This window comes from Bombina bombina, chromosome 9 (genome assembly GCF_027579735.1).
Source record: "Bombina bombina isolate aBomBom1 chromosome 9, aBomBom1.pri, whole genome shotgun sequence".
Lineage (NCBI taxonomy): Eukaryota > Metazoa > Chordata > Amphibia > Anura > Bombinatoridae > Bombina > Bombina bombina.
The window spans coordinates 77,260,718-77,282,924 of record NC_069507.1 but is presented as its reverse complement, the minus strand read 5'-3'; the positions used below and the strand labels follow the sequence as shown (position 1 = coordinate 77,282,924).

Genomic DNA, 22,207 nt, shown 5'->3' with positions numbered 1-22,207 from the left:
ATAATGTAGGGTTCGGCGACGTTGGGGGCAGCAGATTAGGGGTTCATAAGTATAATGTAGGTGGCGGCGGTGTCCGGAGCGACAGTTTAGGGGTTAATAATTATAATGTAGGTGTCGGCGATGTCGGGGGCAGCAGATTAGGGGTTAATAAGTGTAAGATTAGGGGTGTTTAGACTCAGGGTTCATGTTAGGGTATTAGGTGTAGTCATAAAATGTATTTCCCCATAGGAATCAATGGGGCTGCGTTAAGGAGTTTTACACTGCTTTTTCGCAGGTGTTAGACTTTTTTCAGCTGGCTCTCCCCGTTGATTCCTATGGGGAAATTGTGCACGAGCACGTTACACCAGCTCACCGCTAACGTAAGCAGCACTGTTATTGGAGTGCGGTAATGAGCAAAATTTTTCTCAACGCTCACTTCTTGCCTTTTAAAACCGGGTTTGTAAAAACCCCTAATGCCAGCACTGTAGGTAAGTGAGCGGTGAGTGAAAACTGCTCGTTAGCACCGCACAGCCTCTAACGTAAAACTTGTAATCTGGGCCTATGTTAACAAGAATGTTTATTAATAAATCACGCTCCCAGTGGGGGATTGAACAGAGAGGTACTAAAATGTTAATTTTTAGATAATAAGGATTCTGTGTAAATACAGAGAGATAAGCTAATGAGGTATGTGCTCTATGCAAGCTTAGCCCATTTTATTGGGTTGTGGTTTCAATTAGAAGAGACAGCTATTTCAAATACAAAAATATACATAAATGAGTCATTTATCATACATTTTATACTCTGAAGATAGTATAACAAGTAATTAATCGGAAACCAAATGTACAGTACTGTACTGTGTCTCTTTAAGCTCTTTTTTTATTGCACATATCCTTGCCTGATATGTTTATGTAGATGGTTATCTTTCCTATATTGTTGTTGTCAGTACAATGCCTTTTGTTATATATTCTACCAACTACCATTCATTTGTAGGCCCCATGTGCATTATTTTATATTGATCTGATTTATTAGATTACCCTGGCCCTAGGATGTTTACATGATTGCATTGCTAGGAAGAAAAGCCTTAATTTATTTTTTATCAAAGTATACTGGTAATCAGATTTGTATTCTTTATACCACAGAATATATTACATAAATAACAATTCTACTTTTTTCAAGAAAACACTGAATTGTGCTTGGATCGTGTCTCTTCCTATTATCTATGTGAATAATAATAATAATAATAAAATTATTTTTCTGTGTTACAACTAAATTCTAATAGGAAGCAACAACCAGTATCATAAATATTTTAATTATTAATTTAAAGGCAAAAAAGCTTTTATAGAGGTCATAGTTGTATATGGTCTTACGTTACAGAATTTCTGTAAATTAAAATATGATTTCCTAGGAAGGCATGTAATTATATACTGTACACAAAATAGGTATAAACTAATAGTCGTTAATAAATCCCAACCAAAGAAGCATTTAGAAATTTACATCTTATTCCACATATTATTTCGTATTTTAAACTGTTTTTCCCATTCTCTGTATTTTACTAGACAGAAATTGCAATAAGATATCATGAAATTTACCAATCTCAGTGATATGCCAATTTTAAAATACAAGATTAAATTCACAAGATTGAAAAAACTTGGAGTGAAATAAGATGAATAAAATAGTAAATTCATCTTCTATATATTCATTAATTAAAAGGGTATGGTACCCAAATGTTGAAACTCTTAAAAGTGATTCAGCATAGCTGAAAAAGCTGACTAGAAAATATCACCTTAATATATCTATGTAAAAAATAAAGTATTCACACCACATTGCAAAAGACTTTAAGCAGCCAATCAGTATGCCTGTCCTGGGACCTGCAAGGGAGCGTGCCTCATGCACACTCATGTTATTTCCCTATTGAGTTGAAGGAAGTTCACTATGAAATATCATGAGATCACAATAAAACAGTGCATGACCTCAGCACTGCTGATTGGCTGTTGTTCACTTATTCCTTTTTATTTAATTTTTTAAACCTGAAACTGGGCAGTAACGGAAAGATAACTTTTTACATTACACTTACTCTGGTGAGCTGAGGAAATTTTGAGGTAAAATATGATCTTCCCTTTTTACATACAGATGTGTCAGCTTTTTACAGTTATGGTGCATCACTTTCAAGGCATTTAGAATATAGGTATCATGTCCCTTTGAGATGTAAGATGCATTCTACAGAAAATATAACTTATATCAATAACACACTAGGTAGCTATGAGTGTTTTGCTGTTCTATTGCATGTCTTATTTTAGTTTTGATGGGAATTTGAACTCAGTTGTGTTTAGTAATCATAAACTGCATTTTTAGGGGCATATTTATCAAGCTCCGTATGGAGCTTGATGCCCTGTGTTTCCGGTGAGACCGCTGCTCCATAACCTGTCTGCCTGCTCTGAGGCGGGAGACAGACATCGGCAGAAATCAACCCGATCTGATAGGTTTGGGTTGATTGACACACCCTGCTAGCGGCCGATTGGCTGTGAATCTGCAGGGGGCAGCATTGCACCAATGATGAATGCAGAGAGCGTATGCTATCAGCATTTATCGATGTGCGGCGGACATGATCCATAATATCGGAGCATGTCCGCTCGCACTATGATAATTAGGCCCCTTAATCTTGTCAATTGATTGATAAGCCTTACCAAAAAACTATTAGTGAGATTTCAACAGAGCTGCAATCAATTGTATAAAGGCTGTGTACCCTTTCACCATTGGTTGTTCATGTCAAACTCAAACCACAGTTATAGGGACAGCCTCTTGTTTGATGCAGGAACCAGGATTACAGGAGAACTTTTAACAAAAAAAATTAGAAATTTAGACTCTGGTGAATATTCCTTTACGTATTGGGGTTATTTCAACATGAGGTTTTGTGGGAGAACCTATTGGGTGTTGAGGGTTTTGCAGTGAAAGGAAGTCGTGCAGTAGGGTCTTGATTAAGTAGAGTTAGTTGTGTCTGGGGTTTCAGGCATAATAAAGGTTATCTAAAATTGGTGGTTCAGTCAAGGTAACAGATAATTGCTTACTTTGTAGGGTTAAATGCAGTGAATACTGGTCCACAGTTAGGGTTAAATGTCATGGGAGAATGTTAGGGTTATACTGTGCTGTAACACTGGTACAAACATGACATAGTATTAGTGTTTATTGGTGCTGGATCAGAAGATCTTACTGGACTGGTTGGTACAACCATCTGTAGAAGTTTGTATTATTCTGTGACACATAAATATCATGCTGCTACTCATTAACAACAATCTAATTTTTACAGCTGCAAAAAATGAATAGTTCAATTTTTGTTGCTGGATTGAGATCTAGCCCTTAGGTAATCTTTATGGATTAGTAGGAAAATGAAACAAAAAAAAAAACAACATACAGGAATAATGTACTAAATACAAATGAGAGTATTATGCACGGTAAGTTCTAAATGATATGTTGTTTTAAAAAAATTCATAGAGGTGTTTCACTTATACCTTCATTAAAATTCCAAATGCAGTTGTGAGTGTTAATGCATGTAGGCCAACATGCATCAAACACATTTTACTATATATATATATATATATTTAGTACAAAAAGGAAAAGGGGGAGGCACTCTGAGACATAGGCTGTGTATAATTAGCCAATGTGCAATCAGTCACAATAGTAATATAAAAATATACCAAAAAACAGAAAGGGCTAATGAATAATTAAACAAAAGCCAAAGTGTGACAAAAGATGCACCAAAAAACTAAATGTATTCGTAGCTCAAACAGAAAACAAACTGAAAGTCAGTGGAACCACCCTTCAGGTAAAGCAAGCACTGTAATGCTACGTAAACACAGGGAATACAGTGATACAATTATACAATAAATCTGTATTATTTGACAGTCATACAATATGCAATTGTGCTCCACTAAGGAGAGAATGAAGGAGAAAGTCACTGTAATAGTAAAGGGGCTCTTAGTGCTCCCGCACGCCCACTTAAAGTTTTCCCAAAGTTTACACACTGCAGTATTTGGTCACCAGCCTGAACATGGAACACATAGTGCAGCCATACACTCCTTGATTAAAGCAGGATAACAACAGAAACAAAATGTCTTGGTATATGCTATCCACTTACAGATCCACTGTACTTTTAGGGTAAGACCTCCTGATGCCTCAAGCAGAGGGTTAATTGCCAGGTTCCCAGTCCGGGTCTCTTATTTTTCGGTAGCACTCTGTGTAAGAAGGACACGATCACCGCACCTCTCCCTTTGCTGTTTTTTTAGCACATCTCTAAGAAGCTTGGATAGCATCTGTGCCATATACCGAGACATTTTGTTTCTGTTGTTATCCTGCCTTAATCAAGGAGTGTACAGCTGCACTATGTGTTCCATGTTCAGGCTGGTGACCATACACTGCAGTGTGTAAACTTTGGGAAAGCTTTAAGTGGGCGTGCGGGAGCACTAAGAACCCCTTTACTATTACAGTGACTTTCTCCTTCATTCTCTCCTTAGTGGAGCAGAATTGCACATTGTATGACTGTCAAATAATACAGATTTATTGTATAATTGTATCACTGTATTCCCTGTGTTTACAGTGCTTGCTTTACCTGAAGGGTGGTTCCACTGACTTTCAGTTTGTTTTCAGTTTGAGCTACGAATACATTTAGTTTTTTTGGTGCATCCTTTGTCTGTTCTTTGCTATATATATTATATTTGCTATATATTATATGTGTGTGTATATAATTTTTTTATAGATTTTTGTTTTTTTAAGAGCGATGAGTAGACTGCTCTGGGCTTTTGAGAAAAGTCTAATAATCTCTCACTGGTGATTCAGCAGTGGAGAAATAGCTTGTGACAACAATTACCAGTTACACCAAGTCAACAAAACTTTTGCAATTCCAGCAAGAAATAGTAATCCTTAAAGAAATAGTAATCCTTAGTGCCTGTCCTTCTTTCATAAAGTAAGTAAGGTCTTTTCAAACAGCTGTTCTGACCACTTATTTTTGGCCTATTAAAGTTTGATGGATGTTTCAAAGAGCCTTTTAACACTTCTTGTAGAAATGTAGCTTGTGCCACGCTCCCTAGAGAAAACAATAACCTATGTAATCTGCAAATGCTGCAAATAAAATATTTGGTTTAGGAAATTTGCAGCATTTTGAAGAAAACCTAGATTTAGAGAATCTGCTTTTTTTTTTCTCTAGGGAGTGTGAGACAAGCGCAATTTCTACACAAAGCAAGTTGTCTTTAATGTGTGCTAATTATTTTCACTTAGTTAAATAAAATAAGGTTGATTAGCTATTATCATGTACCTAAAATGCAATGCTCCCTGCTTTCTTTGACTAACTGTGGTTAACTTTAATTGTTTATGTAATAAAGTTCGTTACAAAGAAAATTCTTGCATAAGGAAATCTACATTTTTATTGTCTGCCTGCAGCCATAGCAAATGTCAAAATCCCAGGAATATTACTTTTGATACACATCACAAACTCTGAAGAATTTTACCTCTGCTAAAGGGGGAGTTGTACTTAGTTATAGAACTGTAAACTTCTATAAAAGATCACACATTTGTTACATATAGAACAATATGTTATATCAGTTGCAAATTATTGGGAACTTTTGTCAAAAGCATAAGGGAATTTGTGTCAAATGCTACAGTTTCACTTGCTGTTATGTGTGACATTTTCAAATTCATTTATAATCAGTCTTGCAAATATGTCAGTGCGCAAGAATGTATGCACACAAAAAGTAACACAAGCACACAAGTAAAAGAAAAACACTGTTTAAATATTTTTTAAATACTGTACACATATATGAGCAAAATTTTTTCATGTTTAAGTTGTTTCAATGATAGCATAGATATGCGTTTGAGGTGCAGGTACAAAATTATTTTTCCAAACTTGTTGGTAATGGAAAAGATTCTCAAAATAGTTTGGAATTTGAAATATTTGCATATTTTCATTTGTAAAATGGGACCAAGTGTAAATCACAATATATGCATTATTTGCATATCATTATACAGCTTATACAAGCGACCTATGAATATTTTACATTCCAATGTTCTTTTTATTTTAAAATATATATTTTATTTATAACGTAAGTTCTATTGTGTCACACACATTTTGCTGGAAAAACACTTTGCATGGGCAATAAACTGGGTGCAGCTGTTTTGTGGTGTTTCCTAGCAACATTTCAATGGGAAATCTGCCTTTCTGTAGAGCCCACAGCCCCCTTGTGGGACAGTGACAGGTAGTAATTAACCCTTCCCTAATGAAGTTAAAAAAAAAGAAAAAAAAGGTAAACTCCTATAATACATATTGCTATGATTTCTATAAACAATAACCCACTGCTTAGTGCTTTTTTTAATTCAACAATGAAACATACTGTTTTACATCCCTTTAAATCAGTACCTTCCCTTCCTATGAAAATCCTGGTCCTATGACATTGACACTTCCTCTTTTGTTTCACTATATAGTCAACTCTCATTTTCCACCCATGAACACCATATTACAAATATGCACATTTTATTTATTATCTGATTTATTTGTTTCTGCTTGCTTGATTAGTAGTAAATACCAAAAAAAGAAAACAAATTGGTTCATTTGCATTCTCAAAAATGAATGTGCAATTTTAAATGTCACACTATTCCCTTGCTCAAGCCTCTACCATTATGTTTTATTTTCTCATATCTATTTTTAATTATCCACTTCAATACCAATTTATCTTTGTTCTTATACTCTTCAAAAACTTTTACCAGTACATCCTGATTCATTCCTAAATTCACAAATTTAATTTACAACCAATCTTTGCCATATTCCTCACCTTCTAAATTTTTCTTTTTATATGCACATAAATAATAAAAGCATGAGCAGAAATGAATGTTGAATGGCAATATATTAATATATGCCATGCCTCTAAAGTAATTCCAGACTCAAGGAACCATATGTCCTAAGGATATTATGACACCAATTTTCAGCCTTGAAAGATCTGCATGGTAAAAAAAAGAAATGCACATTTTCTCTCAGGGAGATTTTCTCCCCAACCCTTTCTACCAAGGACAGTACAAATTTGTTTTGTAAATTGTTGTACTATTTCCCCCTGTACAACAATTTACACACAAAAAACCCCATTGAGTTTGCTTGTGTATCTGCTGATAAACCGCAATGGAACACCAGGGCTTAACAAAATACACTTTGAAAAACACTATACTAAATAGTGGTAAGAATGTTTTAATGTTAAACACTAAGAGCTAGATTACGATTGGCACGCCAATTATTTCATACAAGCAAAATGTTGTTTACTGCATCTGTTTGCGTGCTTTGGAAGTAGCTAGCATACTATGAGTTGAAGGTAAATGCGTTCGCTTGAGCGCAATTGAATTTAATGCATGTCGGGATATCGCAAATTCAAAGCTCTAGTTAACTGTAATGCTTGATTAAAAAGTCACACAAAACACATCATAATGATATTCAAAAGTACAGTTACAGTTAATAACACTGTTTATTATAAATTATTTAATAAAAATATTGCACTAAAAAGTTATAAGGGGTCACAGATATGAGGACTGCAATGGACTTTAGCATAGAGATAAATATATACATGTCTAAATATGTACAGTATATGTGTATATATTATATGTGTGTGTGTACATAAGTATTTATGTATTCGTATGTGTATAGGTTTTTACAAACATATACAAATATAAACACATGAATACATATGGATATATATATATGTGCATTGGAGCCCTTTGCAGTCAAGTAGCTGAAAACATGTAAAAGCATATTTATGCAATATTCATTTTAAATAAAGTGTTTAACTGTGTATTTATTGCAAATATTTCACATTGCAATGTTCTTTGCATAGGGTAATATGTTGTAAGTATTTTAAATAGATATTTATATATATATATATATATATATATATATATATATATGTATATATATATATATATATATATATATATATATATATATATATATATATATACACCTATGTATAAACTTATGAAAAAACAAAACATATTCTTCTATATGAATCATATTGGAATGCAAATTATTGATATTTCATGTTGGGTTAGCGCACTTGGGAAAATAAGATAAGGTTTGATCGCGAGTAAGGGTGTCAGGTTTTTTCCCCACTTTTTACACTCCTTTGAAGTCTATGGGAGGAATAAGTTAATGTGGTTGTCATATCCTGACTTCGGCTTTTTGCACGTTGGGTTAGCACCCAAGCGAAAACATTTTACTTCCAACTTGTAATACACGTGCTACCTGAAACACACAAAAAGTAGGTCTAGGAGAGTTAATGTGCGAGCGGGAGTGCAAACTATCACTCCATTTGTCATCTAGCCCTAATTAGGTTGAGTGTCATCCACAGATCTTCTTTGAAGTCATTGGGGCCGAATTATAAAGCTCCAAATGGAGCTTGATGCCCCTGTTTACGCGCAAGCCTTCAGGGTCGCCGAAAACAGAAGTTATGAAGCAGCGGTCTAAAGACCGCTGCTCCCTAACTGGTCCGCTGCCTCTGAGCCTGTGGACATCAATCTACCCGATCCTATATGATCAGGCTGATTGACACCCCCTGCTAGCGGCCGATTGGCCGTGAATCTGCAGGGGGCGGCATTGCACAAGCAGTTCTGGTGAACCGCTTCTGCAATTTTAAATGCAGACAGCGTATGCTGTCGGCATTCAATGATGTCTGTCGGACAGGATACGCTACAACGTATCATGTCGAACAGACATTGATAAATCGGCCCCATAGACTCGTCACTTTATATTACCTATACATATAGAGTACATCAAAATTGCTTAACGATTATTATTTTTAGATCTTGCTCTCAAGATGATCTAAAACAATCCATTAGTGCTATGAGGTCCAGAATGGGATGATCTAAAGGCCCAATTTTACACTGTGAGCTTGGTATCTCACTAAGGGGTGTAACCTACATTTCTATATGTGATGGCAACACATATGCCTACAGTTTAGTGCTCAATAAAAGTATTTCAAAAGCTCATTGAATGCATGTTGTACAAACCAGAATCATACTACTCCTATAGAAAGTACTTTGTGTTTTTAAGGTACACAATACTTTACAAAAACAAAGTTGAAATCATAAAATTTTAAATATGAAAGGTTTCTTAACCTGAAATAGGAAATCCTGGAAAGTTGCAAGATGACTTCCATAACATGTTGCAAGCTGACTATCATAGCAAGTTGCAAACTGACTTCCATAGCAAGCTGCAAGCTAATTTCCATAGCAAGTTGCAAGTTGATTTCCATAGCAAGCTGCAAGCTAATTTCCATAGCAAGTTGCAAGTTGATTTCCATAGCAAGTTGCAAGCTGATTTCCATACAAGTTGCAAGGTGACTTCCATAGCAAGTTGTAAGCTGATTTCCATACAAGTTGCAAGCTGACTTCCATAGCAAGTTGCAAATGCAATCTGATTTCCATACAAGTTTCAAGCTGACTTCCATAGTAAGTTGTAAGCTGACTTCCATAGCAAGTTATAAGCTGATTTCCATAGCAAGTTGCAATCTGACTTCCATAGCAAGTTGCAAGCCAACTTCCATAGCAAGTTGCAAGCCAACTTCCATAGCAAGTTGCAAGCCAACTTCCATAGCAAGTTGCAAGCCGATTTCCACAGCAAGTTGCAAGCTGACTTCCATAGCAAATTACAAGCTGACTTCCATACAAGTTGCAAGCTGACCTCCATAGCAATTTGCAAGCTGACTTCCATAGCAAGTTGCAAGCTGACCTCCATAGCAAGTTGCAAGCTGACTTCCATAGCAAGTTGCAAGCTGACTTCCATAGCAAGTTGCAAGCTGACCTCCATAGCAAGTTGCAAGCTGACCTCCATAGCAAGTTGCAAGCTGACCTCCATAGCAAGTTGCAAGCTGACTTCCATAGCAAGTTGCAAGCTGACTTCCATAGCAAGTTGCAAGCTGACTTCCATAGCAAGTTGCAAGCTGACTTCCATAGCAAGTTGCAAGCTGACTTCCATAGCAAGTTGCAAGCTGACTTCCATAGCAAGTTGCAAGCTGACCTCCATAGCAAGATGCTAGCTGTCCTCCATAGCAAGATGCTAGCTGTCCTCCATAGCAAGTTGCAAGCTGACTTTCATAGCAAATTACAAGCTGACTTCCATAGAAAATTGCAAGCTGACTTCTATACAAGTTGCAAGCTGACCTCCATAGCAAGTTGCAAGCCGACCTCCATAGCAAGATGCTAGCTGTCCTCCATAGCAAGATGCTAGCTGTCCTCCATAGCAAGATGCTAGCTGCCCTCCATAGCAAGATGCTAGCTGCCCTCCATAGCAAGAGGCAAGCTGTCCTCCATAGCAAGATGCAAGCTGACTTTCATAGCAAGTTGCAAGCTGACTTCCATAGAAAATTGCAAGCTGACTTCCATAGCAAGTTGCAAGCTGACCTCCATAGCAAGATGCTAGCTGTCCTTCATAGCAAGATGCTAGTTGTCCTCCATAGCAAGATGCTAGCTGCCCTCCATAGCAAGAGGCAAGCTGTCCTCCATAGCAAGATGCAAGCTGACTTCCATAGCAAGTTGCAAGCTGACTTCCATAGCAAGTTGCAAGCTGACTTCCATAACAAGTTGCAAGATGACCGCCATAGCAAGATGCTAGCTGACCTCCATAGCAAGTTGCAAGCCGAGCTCCATAAAAGTTGTAAACTGACCTCCATAGAAAGTAAAGAAGCTTCATGGAATGCTCAGTCCTGTAGGGGAGAGCGACAGGAAGAACCCAGCACTGATCACATTTTTGTTAAAGCAAATACAAATTAAATTACACTGTTCTTAGCATACTTTACCATGAATTAATTTCTAGTTTTGTAAATGTATATTATCAAGCAAACATGTCATCCTACATTCAGCTTGATGAAACTGCAAGACCTACAGGTGCACATACGCATTTTTATGTGTAGCTCCATTATGGTTTTTACAGAGTCCATTTAATACATTTTTTAAATGCTTATTTTAATGAGCACTTTACAGCATTTATGTTTCTCACCTTCACATATGGAAATGTAGGTTATGCCCCTTAGTGAGACAGGACTTATCAAGGAAATGATTAGAAAACAAATTAAAGCAAGGGTGCAGGGAACTTTTTTTGTAGAAAAGAATATCACCACAATCAAGATTCTCTGGTTATCTTGACATCAGGTCAGAGATCAAATTACAGTTTATCTCTTCTGTAATACATCAGGAAAGCTAGGAAAAAGTGGTGATCACCACCACTTTACAAACATTTATTAAGGTTAGGCCTTCAGATACACTCAAGAGATAAAGTGTTACACCTCACTCTGAGCCACATGGGTTGGGTATCATTCAAAATTCAAATCAGTTGTGGAAGAAGGAAGAAGAACATATTCAGGAAAAACACCAAAATCCTGTGCAACTCTAGAGGTTGAAAGTCTCTTATATGAACATTCCCTGGGAAGCTAGTCTATTTGTATCCCTGGTGGGACTAAGTCCATCAACAGTTACTGTTTAACAGGTAGTGGGCAATATATACTGTGTATCATGTAATGGTCAGAATGTACTATAAAGCAGGTCATAGCTTACAGGTTATATAAGGCAAGTAATGGTCAATAGGAAAAATACATCAGCTAATGACCGGCCAGTAAGAAAGCTAACAGGTCATTCACATCAGCTTATAGTACAGACAGCAGTACCTGGTTTTAAAGGGACAGTTAAGTCCAAAAAAACTTTCATGATTTAAATAGGAAATGTCATTTTAAACAACTTTCCAATTTACTTTTATCACCATTTTTGCTTTGTTTTCTTGGTATTCTTAGCTGAAAGCTAAACCTAGGAGGGTCATATGCTAATTTCTTAGACCTTGAAGACTGCCTCTAATCTGAATGCATTTTGACCACTAGAGGGCATTAGTTCATGTGTTTTATATAGATGACATTGAGCTCATGCACGTGAAGTTACCCTGGAGTGAGCACTGATAGGCTAAAATGCAAGTCTGTCAAAAGAACTGAAATAAGGGGGCAGTTTGCAGAAGCTTAGATACAAGATAATCACAGAGGTAAGAAGTGTATTTATATAACAGTGTTGGTTATGCAAAACTGGGGAATGGGTAATAAAGGGATTATCTATCTTTTTAAACAACAATAATTCTGGTCTTGACTGTCCCTTTAAGTTTTAATTTGGTGACAACTTATTTAATATGGCAATCTGCAATTTAGTAACATACTATTGAATGGAAATTCTGACATTCATATGATTTTTTTTTCCTATGGAAATACTTTTCTTTGACAAAAAGTGCTTTCTATCAAACTTACAATAATGTCTATATTTTATTAGACTTATTCCTCAAAGTAAAAACACTGATAACCTACTTTCAGTTAACCTAGAAGTTATCAATTATCTTGACTGGAAATTGAAATTGAATTGATTTACAATTACAAGAGTTAACACTATGCTAGCAATCCCTCAAAAATGTGAAAATAAATATCTAAATTATAATATTTACCATATAAAACATATATATATATATATATATATATATATATATATATATATATATATATATATATATATATATATATATATACAGTATATGTATGTATGTACAGGTAGCCCTCAGTTTACGCTGGGGTTAGGTTCCAGAATGAATGGTTGTAAATCGAAACCGTTGTAAATTGAAACCCAGTTTATAATGTAAGTCAATGGGAAGTGAGGGAGTTAGGTTCCAGGCCCCTCTCAAAATTGGCATAAGTAACATCTAACACATTATTTTTAAAGCTTTGAAATGAAGACTTTAAATGGTAAACAGCATTATAAACCTAAAAATATACTGTAGATTGTATCATCATCAAACTAAGTTTAATAAACAAAAACATTTGCTAAACCGCACCTAATGAAATTATCACACAAACACAGACTGTATCATCATCAATCTAAGTTTAATGAACAAAAACAAAATCACACAACATACTGTATCATCATCAAACTAAGTTTAATGTAGAAAAACGTTTTTTACTTGCATTTTTCTGCAGCTAAAGGGAAGTGGCTGCTAGATCTTGCTCCTTTAAAAACAGATCCATTGGTCAGGTCTGGTTATACACTGATTAGCCTGCCTGTGTTTAATCACACAACAGACTGCATCATCATCAAACTAAGTTTAATGAACAAAAACGTTTTATACTTGCCTTTTTCTGCAAACAGTTCTCTGCATTGAGTCTGCAGCTAAGGGAAGTGGCTGCTAGATCTTGTTCCTTTGAAAGCTGATCCATTGATCATGTCTGGCTTGCTTTTCTTTGCATGTGTTTGCTGCAACACAAGCGGACAGCTCCACCTACTGGCTATTTTAATGTATGCATGTGCTAATGCTTTCAATAGCAGTCAATGCTTTTCAATAGCAAAAAAAAAGGGCGTTATTCTGAAACGGCGCAAATTGAACCGTCGTAAACCGAGGGCCACCTGTATATAGAGTCTAAAAAAAGCACACTCTCACCAATTAATAAACATCCGTCAGGGTGCCAAGGGGCAATAGAAAAAGAAAGAAAAGAAAATAGTATGCCCTGACCAGCACTATCTCATCATTATTGGTTATATGGCAAAAATGTTTGTTCTTAAAGGGACATGAAACCCAAAATTTTTCTTTCATGATTTAGAAAGAACATGCAATTTTAAACAACTTTCTAATTTACTTCTATTATCTAATTTGCTTCATTCTCTTGAGATGCTTTGCTGAAAAGCATATCTAGATATGCTCAGTAGCTGCTGATTGGTAGATGCACATAGATGCCTCGTGTGATTGGCTGACACATGTGCATTGTTATTTCTTCAACAAAGGATATCTTAAGAATAAAGCAAATTAGATAATAGCAGTCAATTGGAATGTTATTTAAAATTGTATTCTCTATCTGAATCATGAAATATTTTTGGGGGTTAAGTGTCCCTTTAAAATCAGGGAAACATCTGAATCAGGATACACCAGTAAAAGGTGCTTCAATAATAATTTATTATCAATTAATGTAAACACACATTAAAAGCAGTTTATACTGTATACCACCTAAAAGTAACCCACAGCCAGTGGCCACTAGGAAATAACCCACCATGTAATATTAGGCATAGGTATCCAATCTTATTGTAAGTGTACTATTGTCAGTAATGCCATAAGATACTAGTGGATATATCAAGGTGTAATATATATATATATACGCTAGTTTTGGGATCCAGGCACTCACTGTAGGTAGTGTTGCCTGGGTGCACTCTATGGTAGATAGGCAGAAACTTTCATGAAAAGAAGAGGCACTCACAGGACTTAATTAACACAAAATTTATTAATAGGTCATCAATTCAGCCAGTCAACGTTTCGGTCCCCGCAGGGACCTTTGTCAAGACTTTTTTTCAGTAAGAGGGTGTATATTGTACTCACCGCTGAATACAACATACACTCTCTTACTGAGAAACAGTCTTAACAAAGGTCCCTGCGAGGACCGAAACGTTGACTGGCTGAATTGATGAACTATTAATACATTTTGTGTTAACTAAGTCCTGTGAGTGCCTCTTCTTTTCATGAAAGTTTATATATATATCAAAACATGGTGAAGACACTCATATGACTCAAACGTAAATTTTCTTCTCTTTATTGATCTATTTAAAAAAAAATTATGTTTTGGCTTTATTTCAAACCCTTTGTCAAGACAAACAAAATGCTCTTAGCAATAGATATACTGTAGATATTAATATATGGAAAAGAAATATTGTTATTTTGTGTTGTCACAGGGGAAAAACATTGTCTTTGTTTTCAGGTTTTTTGTTGTTGTTAGTTAAATAGAGCTATTTGGTATTTATACTGTACTAACAGACAGTCAAATATATTCTTTGGGGTAGAATTATCATACCCCGGGCTGACATGATTTGCTATAGCGAATCATGTCCGCCCTGCATCGCTGAATGCCGACAGCATACGTTGTCGGAATTTAACATTCTGGTGAACTGCTTGTGCAATGCCGCCCCTGCAGATTTGTGGCCAATAGCAGGGGGTGTCAATCAACCTGATAGTATTCAATCCGGCGGATTGATGTCCCAGCCTCAAAGGAGGCAGACGAGTTAAGGAGCAGCAGTCTTTAGACCGCTGCTTCTTAACTCCTGCTTCCGGCGAGCCTGAAGGCCCTTAATAAATCGGCCCCCTAACTACGAATACTGTATAATAAATATTCATGTTAGAGATCAACCTTATTTTCATGAATTATATCTGTATCAGTTATGTATTCCCAGTTAAATAAAAGTTCACATATATATTGTAGTATATACGCACTTATTACATCATTAATGTACTATTATTATAAATTAGAGGGACATTGTACACTAGATTTTTCTTTGCATAAATGTTTTGCAGATGATCCATTTATATAGCCCATCTGGTAATGTTTTTATAAAATGTGTAGTTTTGCTTATTTTTTAAGAACATTGTGCTGATTTTCTGACTCCTAACCAAGCCCTACAGTGTTAGATGTATACACTTGTTTACAGACTCCTGCAGGCTCCTATGCTATCTGTCTTTTCATATACAGGAAAGGGGGGAGGTGGGGAGTGTCTGCTCTTTTTGTTTACCCAGCCCCTTTCAGTGGGTGTCCCAGACTACTTCATTATCAGTGCTAAACTGGGAGCTTCTAAGTAAGTTTTTAAAAGGTTTTATACATAATTTTTAGATCAGTATCTGTGCGTATTATTCTTTTTAGTAGTGTCTATTATATCCAGTTATATGAAAATGTGTATATACTGCCCCTTTAATAAGACAAACACCCAAATGATTGTGGAGAAAAAAGATATATGTAATATATATATTATATATTAAAAAATGTTATTCAATATAATTTTGTATCAATTTATGTGAGTAATGTATTCCAATTATCAGATTCATTTTAAATTATTATTATTTAAAATAGCTTGTACTATGAACTAGCAGAGCAAAGGTTCCCTTGACATTGGTTCTGACATTCAAATATGTTTAATATAATTAATGTTAATTGTTATATTTGAATATTGATTTCAATTAGACTAAAAATGACTGTCAATGAGAATTAATATATAAAAGTTCATTTTCAAATATTCACATATTACGATAGATATTTAAATGTGGCATGCAATAAAGAAAAATTAACATCTGATTGCAGAAAATGAGTTTGAATGTTCAGAAACTATTCCACATTATTTAAGAATGAATTAAGGTGCCAAAATGTGTTAATTTTTACAGTATGCTGAAACATTCATCCGTCTTATTATTCTGAATACTTCAAGCGACCTCAAGATTTTTATAAATCTGAAATGAAGATGCAAAGTCTTTGATTTTATGCCTCGTTATATTCCAATAATTCTTAAAATGTGCCTCTTAAAAATCCAATAATTCTTAAGAGTCATATTTTTTCTATGTGTTAAAACCCATATAAATATTAAGGAATTATGGAGAACTCAACAAAAATGTGTATTTTCAATAATTATTTAAAATTAATTTACACATTTAAACGGTGCCTATAAACATATTATTTCATAGAAATTTGTCGTGGATATGTGCATTATTTTATTCTGCATTTTATTCTGTAAAGTATAATGTTGCAAAGTTTTAACTCCGAGTATTTTTATTGATTATATTTTTATCTCATTTTCAGGCGGGGATATGCACACCAGGAGGTACGATTACTTTTCTTCTTTTTTATTTTTTTATTTAATTCATTTCAGTGCCTGGTTGGATTCTATAAGAAATCTGGCACAGCAAGACTATTTTCATTGAATATCCCATTGTTTTATGTTTTCTTTGGTGACTATCTGTTATTATTACAACAACATATAGCACAACTGAACAGCTGAAAATATATATTATTCTGGTCAATTAACTGTATTTTTTAATTGAAAAACAGATGAGCATAAAATGAATAAATAGTTCCAAGCAGCCTTTATAGTGTTGTTGTAGTAAATAATATTAATTTTATTATTGATTTTCCTAACTGTGTAGTTTATTTTATTTATCAGTTATAAAGTAAATAGCCCTTAGTCATGCTGTTTAGAATAATGTTAATGATTTGTTTTCGGTAAAGAAAAAAATGGAATGTTTTTCATTTAACATGAAAGTTTATGGCTTATGAAATATTTATTGGATTATAGTTTAATTTCAAAAGGAAATGAAACACAAAATGCTTCTTTCATGATTTAGACAGGGCATACAACTTTCTAATTTATTTCAAATCACATTTTCTTTGTTCTCTTGGGGACCTTTGTTGAAAAGCAGGGAAGTAAGCTGGGGCATGTGCACATGTCTGCAGCAGTTTTGCAAGAATGTTATACAAGAACACTAGATTGCAGCACAATTTCCTGTCGTGGTGCTCCAGGCATGTGCATGCTACACCCCTAGATATCGCTTCAACATAAGAAAGAAGCAAATTTGATAACTGAAGTTAGTTGGAAAGTTGTTTAAAACTGTATGCTGTGTCTGAATCACAAACAAAAAAAATCTTTGAGTTTCATATCCCTTTAAGAAGTATGGCCTAATGTGTAGGGATGGGATCGAATTCGAATGTTAGAACAAATGTTATTGCAGAAATTCTATTTAGATAATAGAATTTTGATAAGAATGAATATTCTTAAAAATTCGATTTTTGAATGTTATTTACAGTTTTCGAATGTCACATTCAAATTCGAATGTCACATTCGATTTTGAATGTCACATTCGAATTTGAATATTACATTTATAAAACACAATTGTAGACTAGAGACACTATTTCGAATTCGAATGTCACATTCGAATCGAATATCACATTCAAATCGAATATCACATTCAAATCGAATATCACATTTATTTAACACAGTTGTAAACTAGAAATACTATTTCGAATTTGAATATCACATTTGAATTCGAATATTACATTTAAAAAACACAGTATTGGACTAGAAATACTATTTCAAATTCGAATGTGGAATTTGAATATTACATTTATTAACACAGTTGTAGACTAGAAATACTATTTTGATTTTTGAATGTCACATAGTACATTTCGAAATTGAATGAATACATAGCTAAATATTCTATTATTCTAATGAATATTTTCAAAATGTATTGAAAAATTTGAAAACGAAAATTCGAAAGTAGAATGTTAGAATGTTATATAAACATTCGCTTTAAATTTCAAATTTTTAGAAACATTTCCCCATCCCTACTAATGGGTTATTCAACTTCTAGTGATAGAGTGGTGCAAACCTCGGCTACAGACTTTCGTGTTTAGACGCTGTAGGAAGCATGGGAAAAGCATCATTTTTATACATAAAAGAAATAGGTGTTTAATTCCTTTTTAAAGTGTTAATTTGAGGACAGCAGTAAATTTCAAGTTTTGTTAGAAGACCTTTAGCAATATATTTTCTCACACACAAATTCTTCCCTTAATAATTATCACTGCCACTCATACAGCGATAAGTCACATGCACAAGCATTCTTCACCTGTGAATGTTCTAAGAGTCTGCAATTTAATGCAAAATGCCGCTGCCAAAACACAGAGCATGTATGAATATAGGCTGCCCGTGCATGTGGCTTATTAGGTGCACTTTATAAGTTATCAAAGACGCAATGAGCTTAAAGGGACAGTAAAGTTATAATTAGACATGCATGATTCAGACAGAACATACAATTTTAAAAAAACTTTCCAATTTACTTCTATTATTTAATTTGCTTCCTTCTCTTGTTATCCTTCATTGAAAGGTTTATCTAGTTAAGCTCAGGAGCAGCAAAGCACCTGAGTTCTAGCTACTAATTGTTGGATGCAAAAATATATACCTATTGTCATTGATTCAACCTATGGGGTAGATTTAACAAAGGTCGAGCGGACATGATTAGCTGTAGCGAACCATGTCCGCTCGACCTTGCTAAATGCCAACAGCATACGCTGTTGGTTTTTATCATTGCACAAGCATTCTGGTGAAATTCTTGTGCAATGCCGCCCCCTGCACATTTGCGGCCAATCTTAACTTATGCTTCTACCGAGCCTGAAACCTCGGGCAGATTAAGCCGCATCTGCTGCTTAATAAATCTACTCCCAAGTGTTCAGTTAACAGCCAGTACTGCATTGTTGTGCCTTCAACAAATGATACCAAGAGAATGAAGCAAATTTGAGAATAGAAGTAAACTGGATAGTTGTTTAATTTGTATGTTATAACGAAATCCTGAAAAAAAAATGTTGGGCTTCCTGTCCCTTTAATCTCCCTTTAAGTGAACAATAGAAAATATTACTTTCACACATTGTTCCTTTAAGTTTCAGTCTTGTTTACTTGAATTGCTTTTTCTTGCAACTAGAACCTGTCTTTAACTATTTCACGTTTCTTTTTCTCTCACTTTCATTACCTGCTGCTCTTTACTGCTGTATTTAAACTGATGACAGCAACAACAATTGCTGAGACCCTCTCTTCTCAAACCAGAGGTAGTCGCTTTTCTTCTTCAGCTTTCGTATCATTTGAACATGTTTTTGTATATTTCATGTGACTGTGTTTAAACACCAGCATTAAAAAGAGATTCTAGTTCCTAATGAACCCCCTTGAGTGCTAATGACGGCTCTGAGCTGTCACAGAGTTTCCCTCTCTGGTGCTAATGACGGCTCAGAGCCGTCACTAGCACTCGCCCACCTTGAGAGAGATCTGGGGGCTCCCACCCGCTCCTACCCCAGCGATCGGGCCTGCATAGTGACAGGCATTGCCGGGGCTTCACGTTATGCGCAGTGACGTCACGCGCAATAACGTGATGACGTCACCGCGCAACTTTATTTATACTTAACAATGTTAAGTATAGGAGCATGCTGCTTAGAAGCCTATATCTCAGGCATCTAAGCAGCTACAGACCCCCAATACCCAGCATTGGAAAGGTAATCGCCTAACCTTTCCAGCAATGTAAAAGTTAAAAAAATGTTGTTAAAGAAATAAAAAAATAAAAAAACTTAAAAAATCTTAGCACCCAGGTGGGAAAGTGCTTAGCACTCAAAGGGTTAAAGGGACATGGAACCAAATTTTTGTCTTTCTTGATTCAGATAGACCATACAATTTGAAACAATTTTCCAATGTACTTCTTTTATCTAATTTTCTTTTCTTTTTTATCATTTGATTAAAAGCAAACCTAGGTAGGATCAGGTGTGGGGAGCAAGCTGCTGATTGTTGGCTTCATATATATGCATGTTGTCTTTGGCTTACCAATGTGTTCAGCTAGCTCCCAGTAGTGCATTATTGCTCTTTAAATAAAAGATACCATGAGAATGATTCAAAATTTATATTAGAAGTAAATTGGAAATTTATTTTTAAATTGTATGCTCTATCTGAACCTTGAAAGAATATTTTTGGGTTTCATGTCCCTTTAAACATTAAGAGCATTTTATAAGCATAGTATTGAAGTTATCCCCACCTCCCTCTAATCATGGGTGACACCATGTTGAAATCTAGCTTTACCACATTCCAGTGCTGATGTGTTTTTTTTTAGATACCTGCAGTGTAACCTAGGTTTCAAAATGGCAGCATCCATAATTAGAGGGAGGTGCATGAAATGCCTTTAGTGTTCAGTGCCCCTTTGAAATATCATTAAAGCTTAATAAATATGACTTATATTGGTGTAAAATGTGTGCTTTCTTCTTGCAATGCTGCTGTTTGGCACTGCTGCCTTTGGTACTTTTAAGAACACTGAATGCGTTTAGGCTCAATAGAAACTAGAATGTCCCTTTCATAGTTTACTAATGCTGTGCATGATCATGCCTTAAACATATTTTGTCATTTAACTTATTTAGTTACATAATGGATAAGAAATTTCCTCAGGTTCAGCCACTATAAGATTTTCCAGGAACATTTTTATATATTCACATTATTTATATTTTAAAGATATGCTAAATATATGGTTTCAAATATCTGCTTGCATTTCTAAAAGATGCCTTTACCCTGTGTGCATTGCATTTATAACAGAAATGTTTACTTTTGTAGACCATGACCTTATACTTTTTAAAGACCTTAATAGACTTTTGGTTGTACACACAACAACATAGATCATTTAACTATAGTCTACATTATGTATAAACCATAAAATACCAACTATATAAAATAAAACAACAAATAAAATTATATTTTTACTAAAATATATATGCAAGCTTTATCAATTAGGCGCTGATAAAATTATTTTAAATCATATCTGGAAAGGAAATACATTTTAAATAAACTCAATGGGCTACATGTATTATTCAGCGAATGCTGCTATGGATCCCTTGCGGGAAAACATCCCTTGTGATAGAAATCACTCAGAACACGTTTATTTGGGGTGATTGACAGGCCCTGCTCATGGGCAACTGGGGCGGTGCTGCACAAACAGTACATATATGCAGCAGACAAGCAGTGTCCATCTGCCCACAGCATAGTACATGGTGCCCAATGTCTGAATTGAGACCATAGGGCCCCAAGTTAGAAGCCAATGCAGACAAGGTTTCTTACTTGAAAACCTGTCTACCCAGCTTTGCAGTGAATGGGCAGCAGACACTGTACATCTACTGCCCATATGTAAAATGAAACACTCCATTACTTGTGTGTATATAGCAACCCCTTAGAGAGAAGGGCCTGTCAATCACCCCAAATGAATGTGTTCATAGTGATTTCTATCTGCTAACTCAGAGGTAGCGTAGATGCTATGAAGCAGCTTACATTGCGGAAAGCAGGCTTGCATGAGCAAGGTTGCTCCACAAGGGCTCCATGGCAGCATTTCAGTTCCAGGTGAAGGGTTTTATGCAGAATACTGATCAGTGTCAAGTGGTACCCGGCCCATAATGTCTAAGTAGTGTAAAAAAAAAAAAAACTTTTTTTTTTTTTACTGATTTCTAGTTTAGAAAGAAATTATAAGGTTGCATAATAGGGATGGATGAATGTACTCATCTTCAGATTCAAGTGTGAAACACATTTTTTCACATTCTCAGACATTTGTTTATTTTAAAAATGTGGATGAATTGTCTATGCCTAGAGAATAATCTATTGGTGATATTGAAAATAACATATTTAAAATAAAAACCACACAAACAATTATTTTGTACATTTAACAATACATTACATCAATATTTATCCATTAATATTTCTCAAAGATGGTATTGATTTTGCAGTGTTAAAATGCCTAAAGATATAATTTCTGTCTCGTTTCATTGGTTTCCTATTTTTGTGTTTTTTACTTGGATACAATGATTCACCTCTAACATTAATAATAAATATA

The 22,207-nt window shown here is 35.0% G+C and overlaps 1 protein-coding gene across 1 annotated transcript in view; it reads left to right on the top strand.

Moving 5' to 3' along the window:
* Positions 1-22,207, top strand: part of PCDH15 (protocadherin related 15) — a 1,588,775-nt gene that overhangs the window by 1,542,500 nt on the left and 24,068 nt on the right. Inside the window, exons 30-31 of the mRNA XM_053692906.1 lie at positions 16,617-16,638; positions 19,371-19,409. Of these exons, the coding sequence (XP_053548881.1) occupies positions 16,617-16,638; positions 19,371-19,409 (61 nt within the window). The remainder of the gene's footprint in view (positions 1-16,616; positions 16,639-19,370; positions 19,410-22,207) is intronic.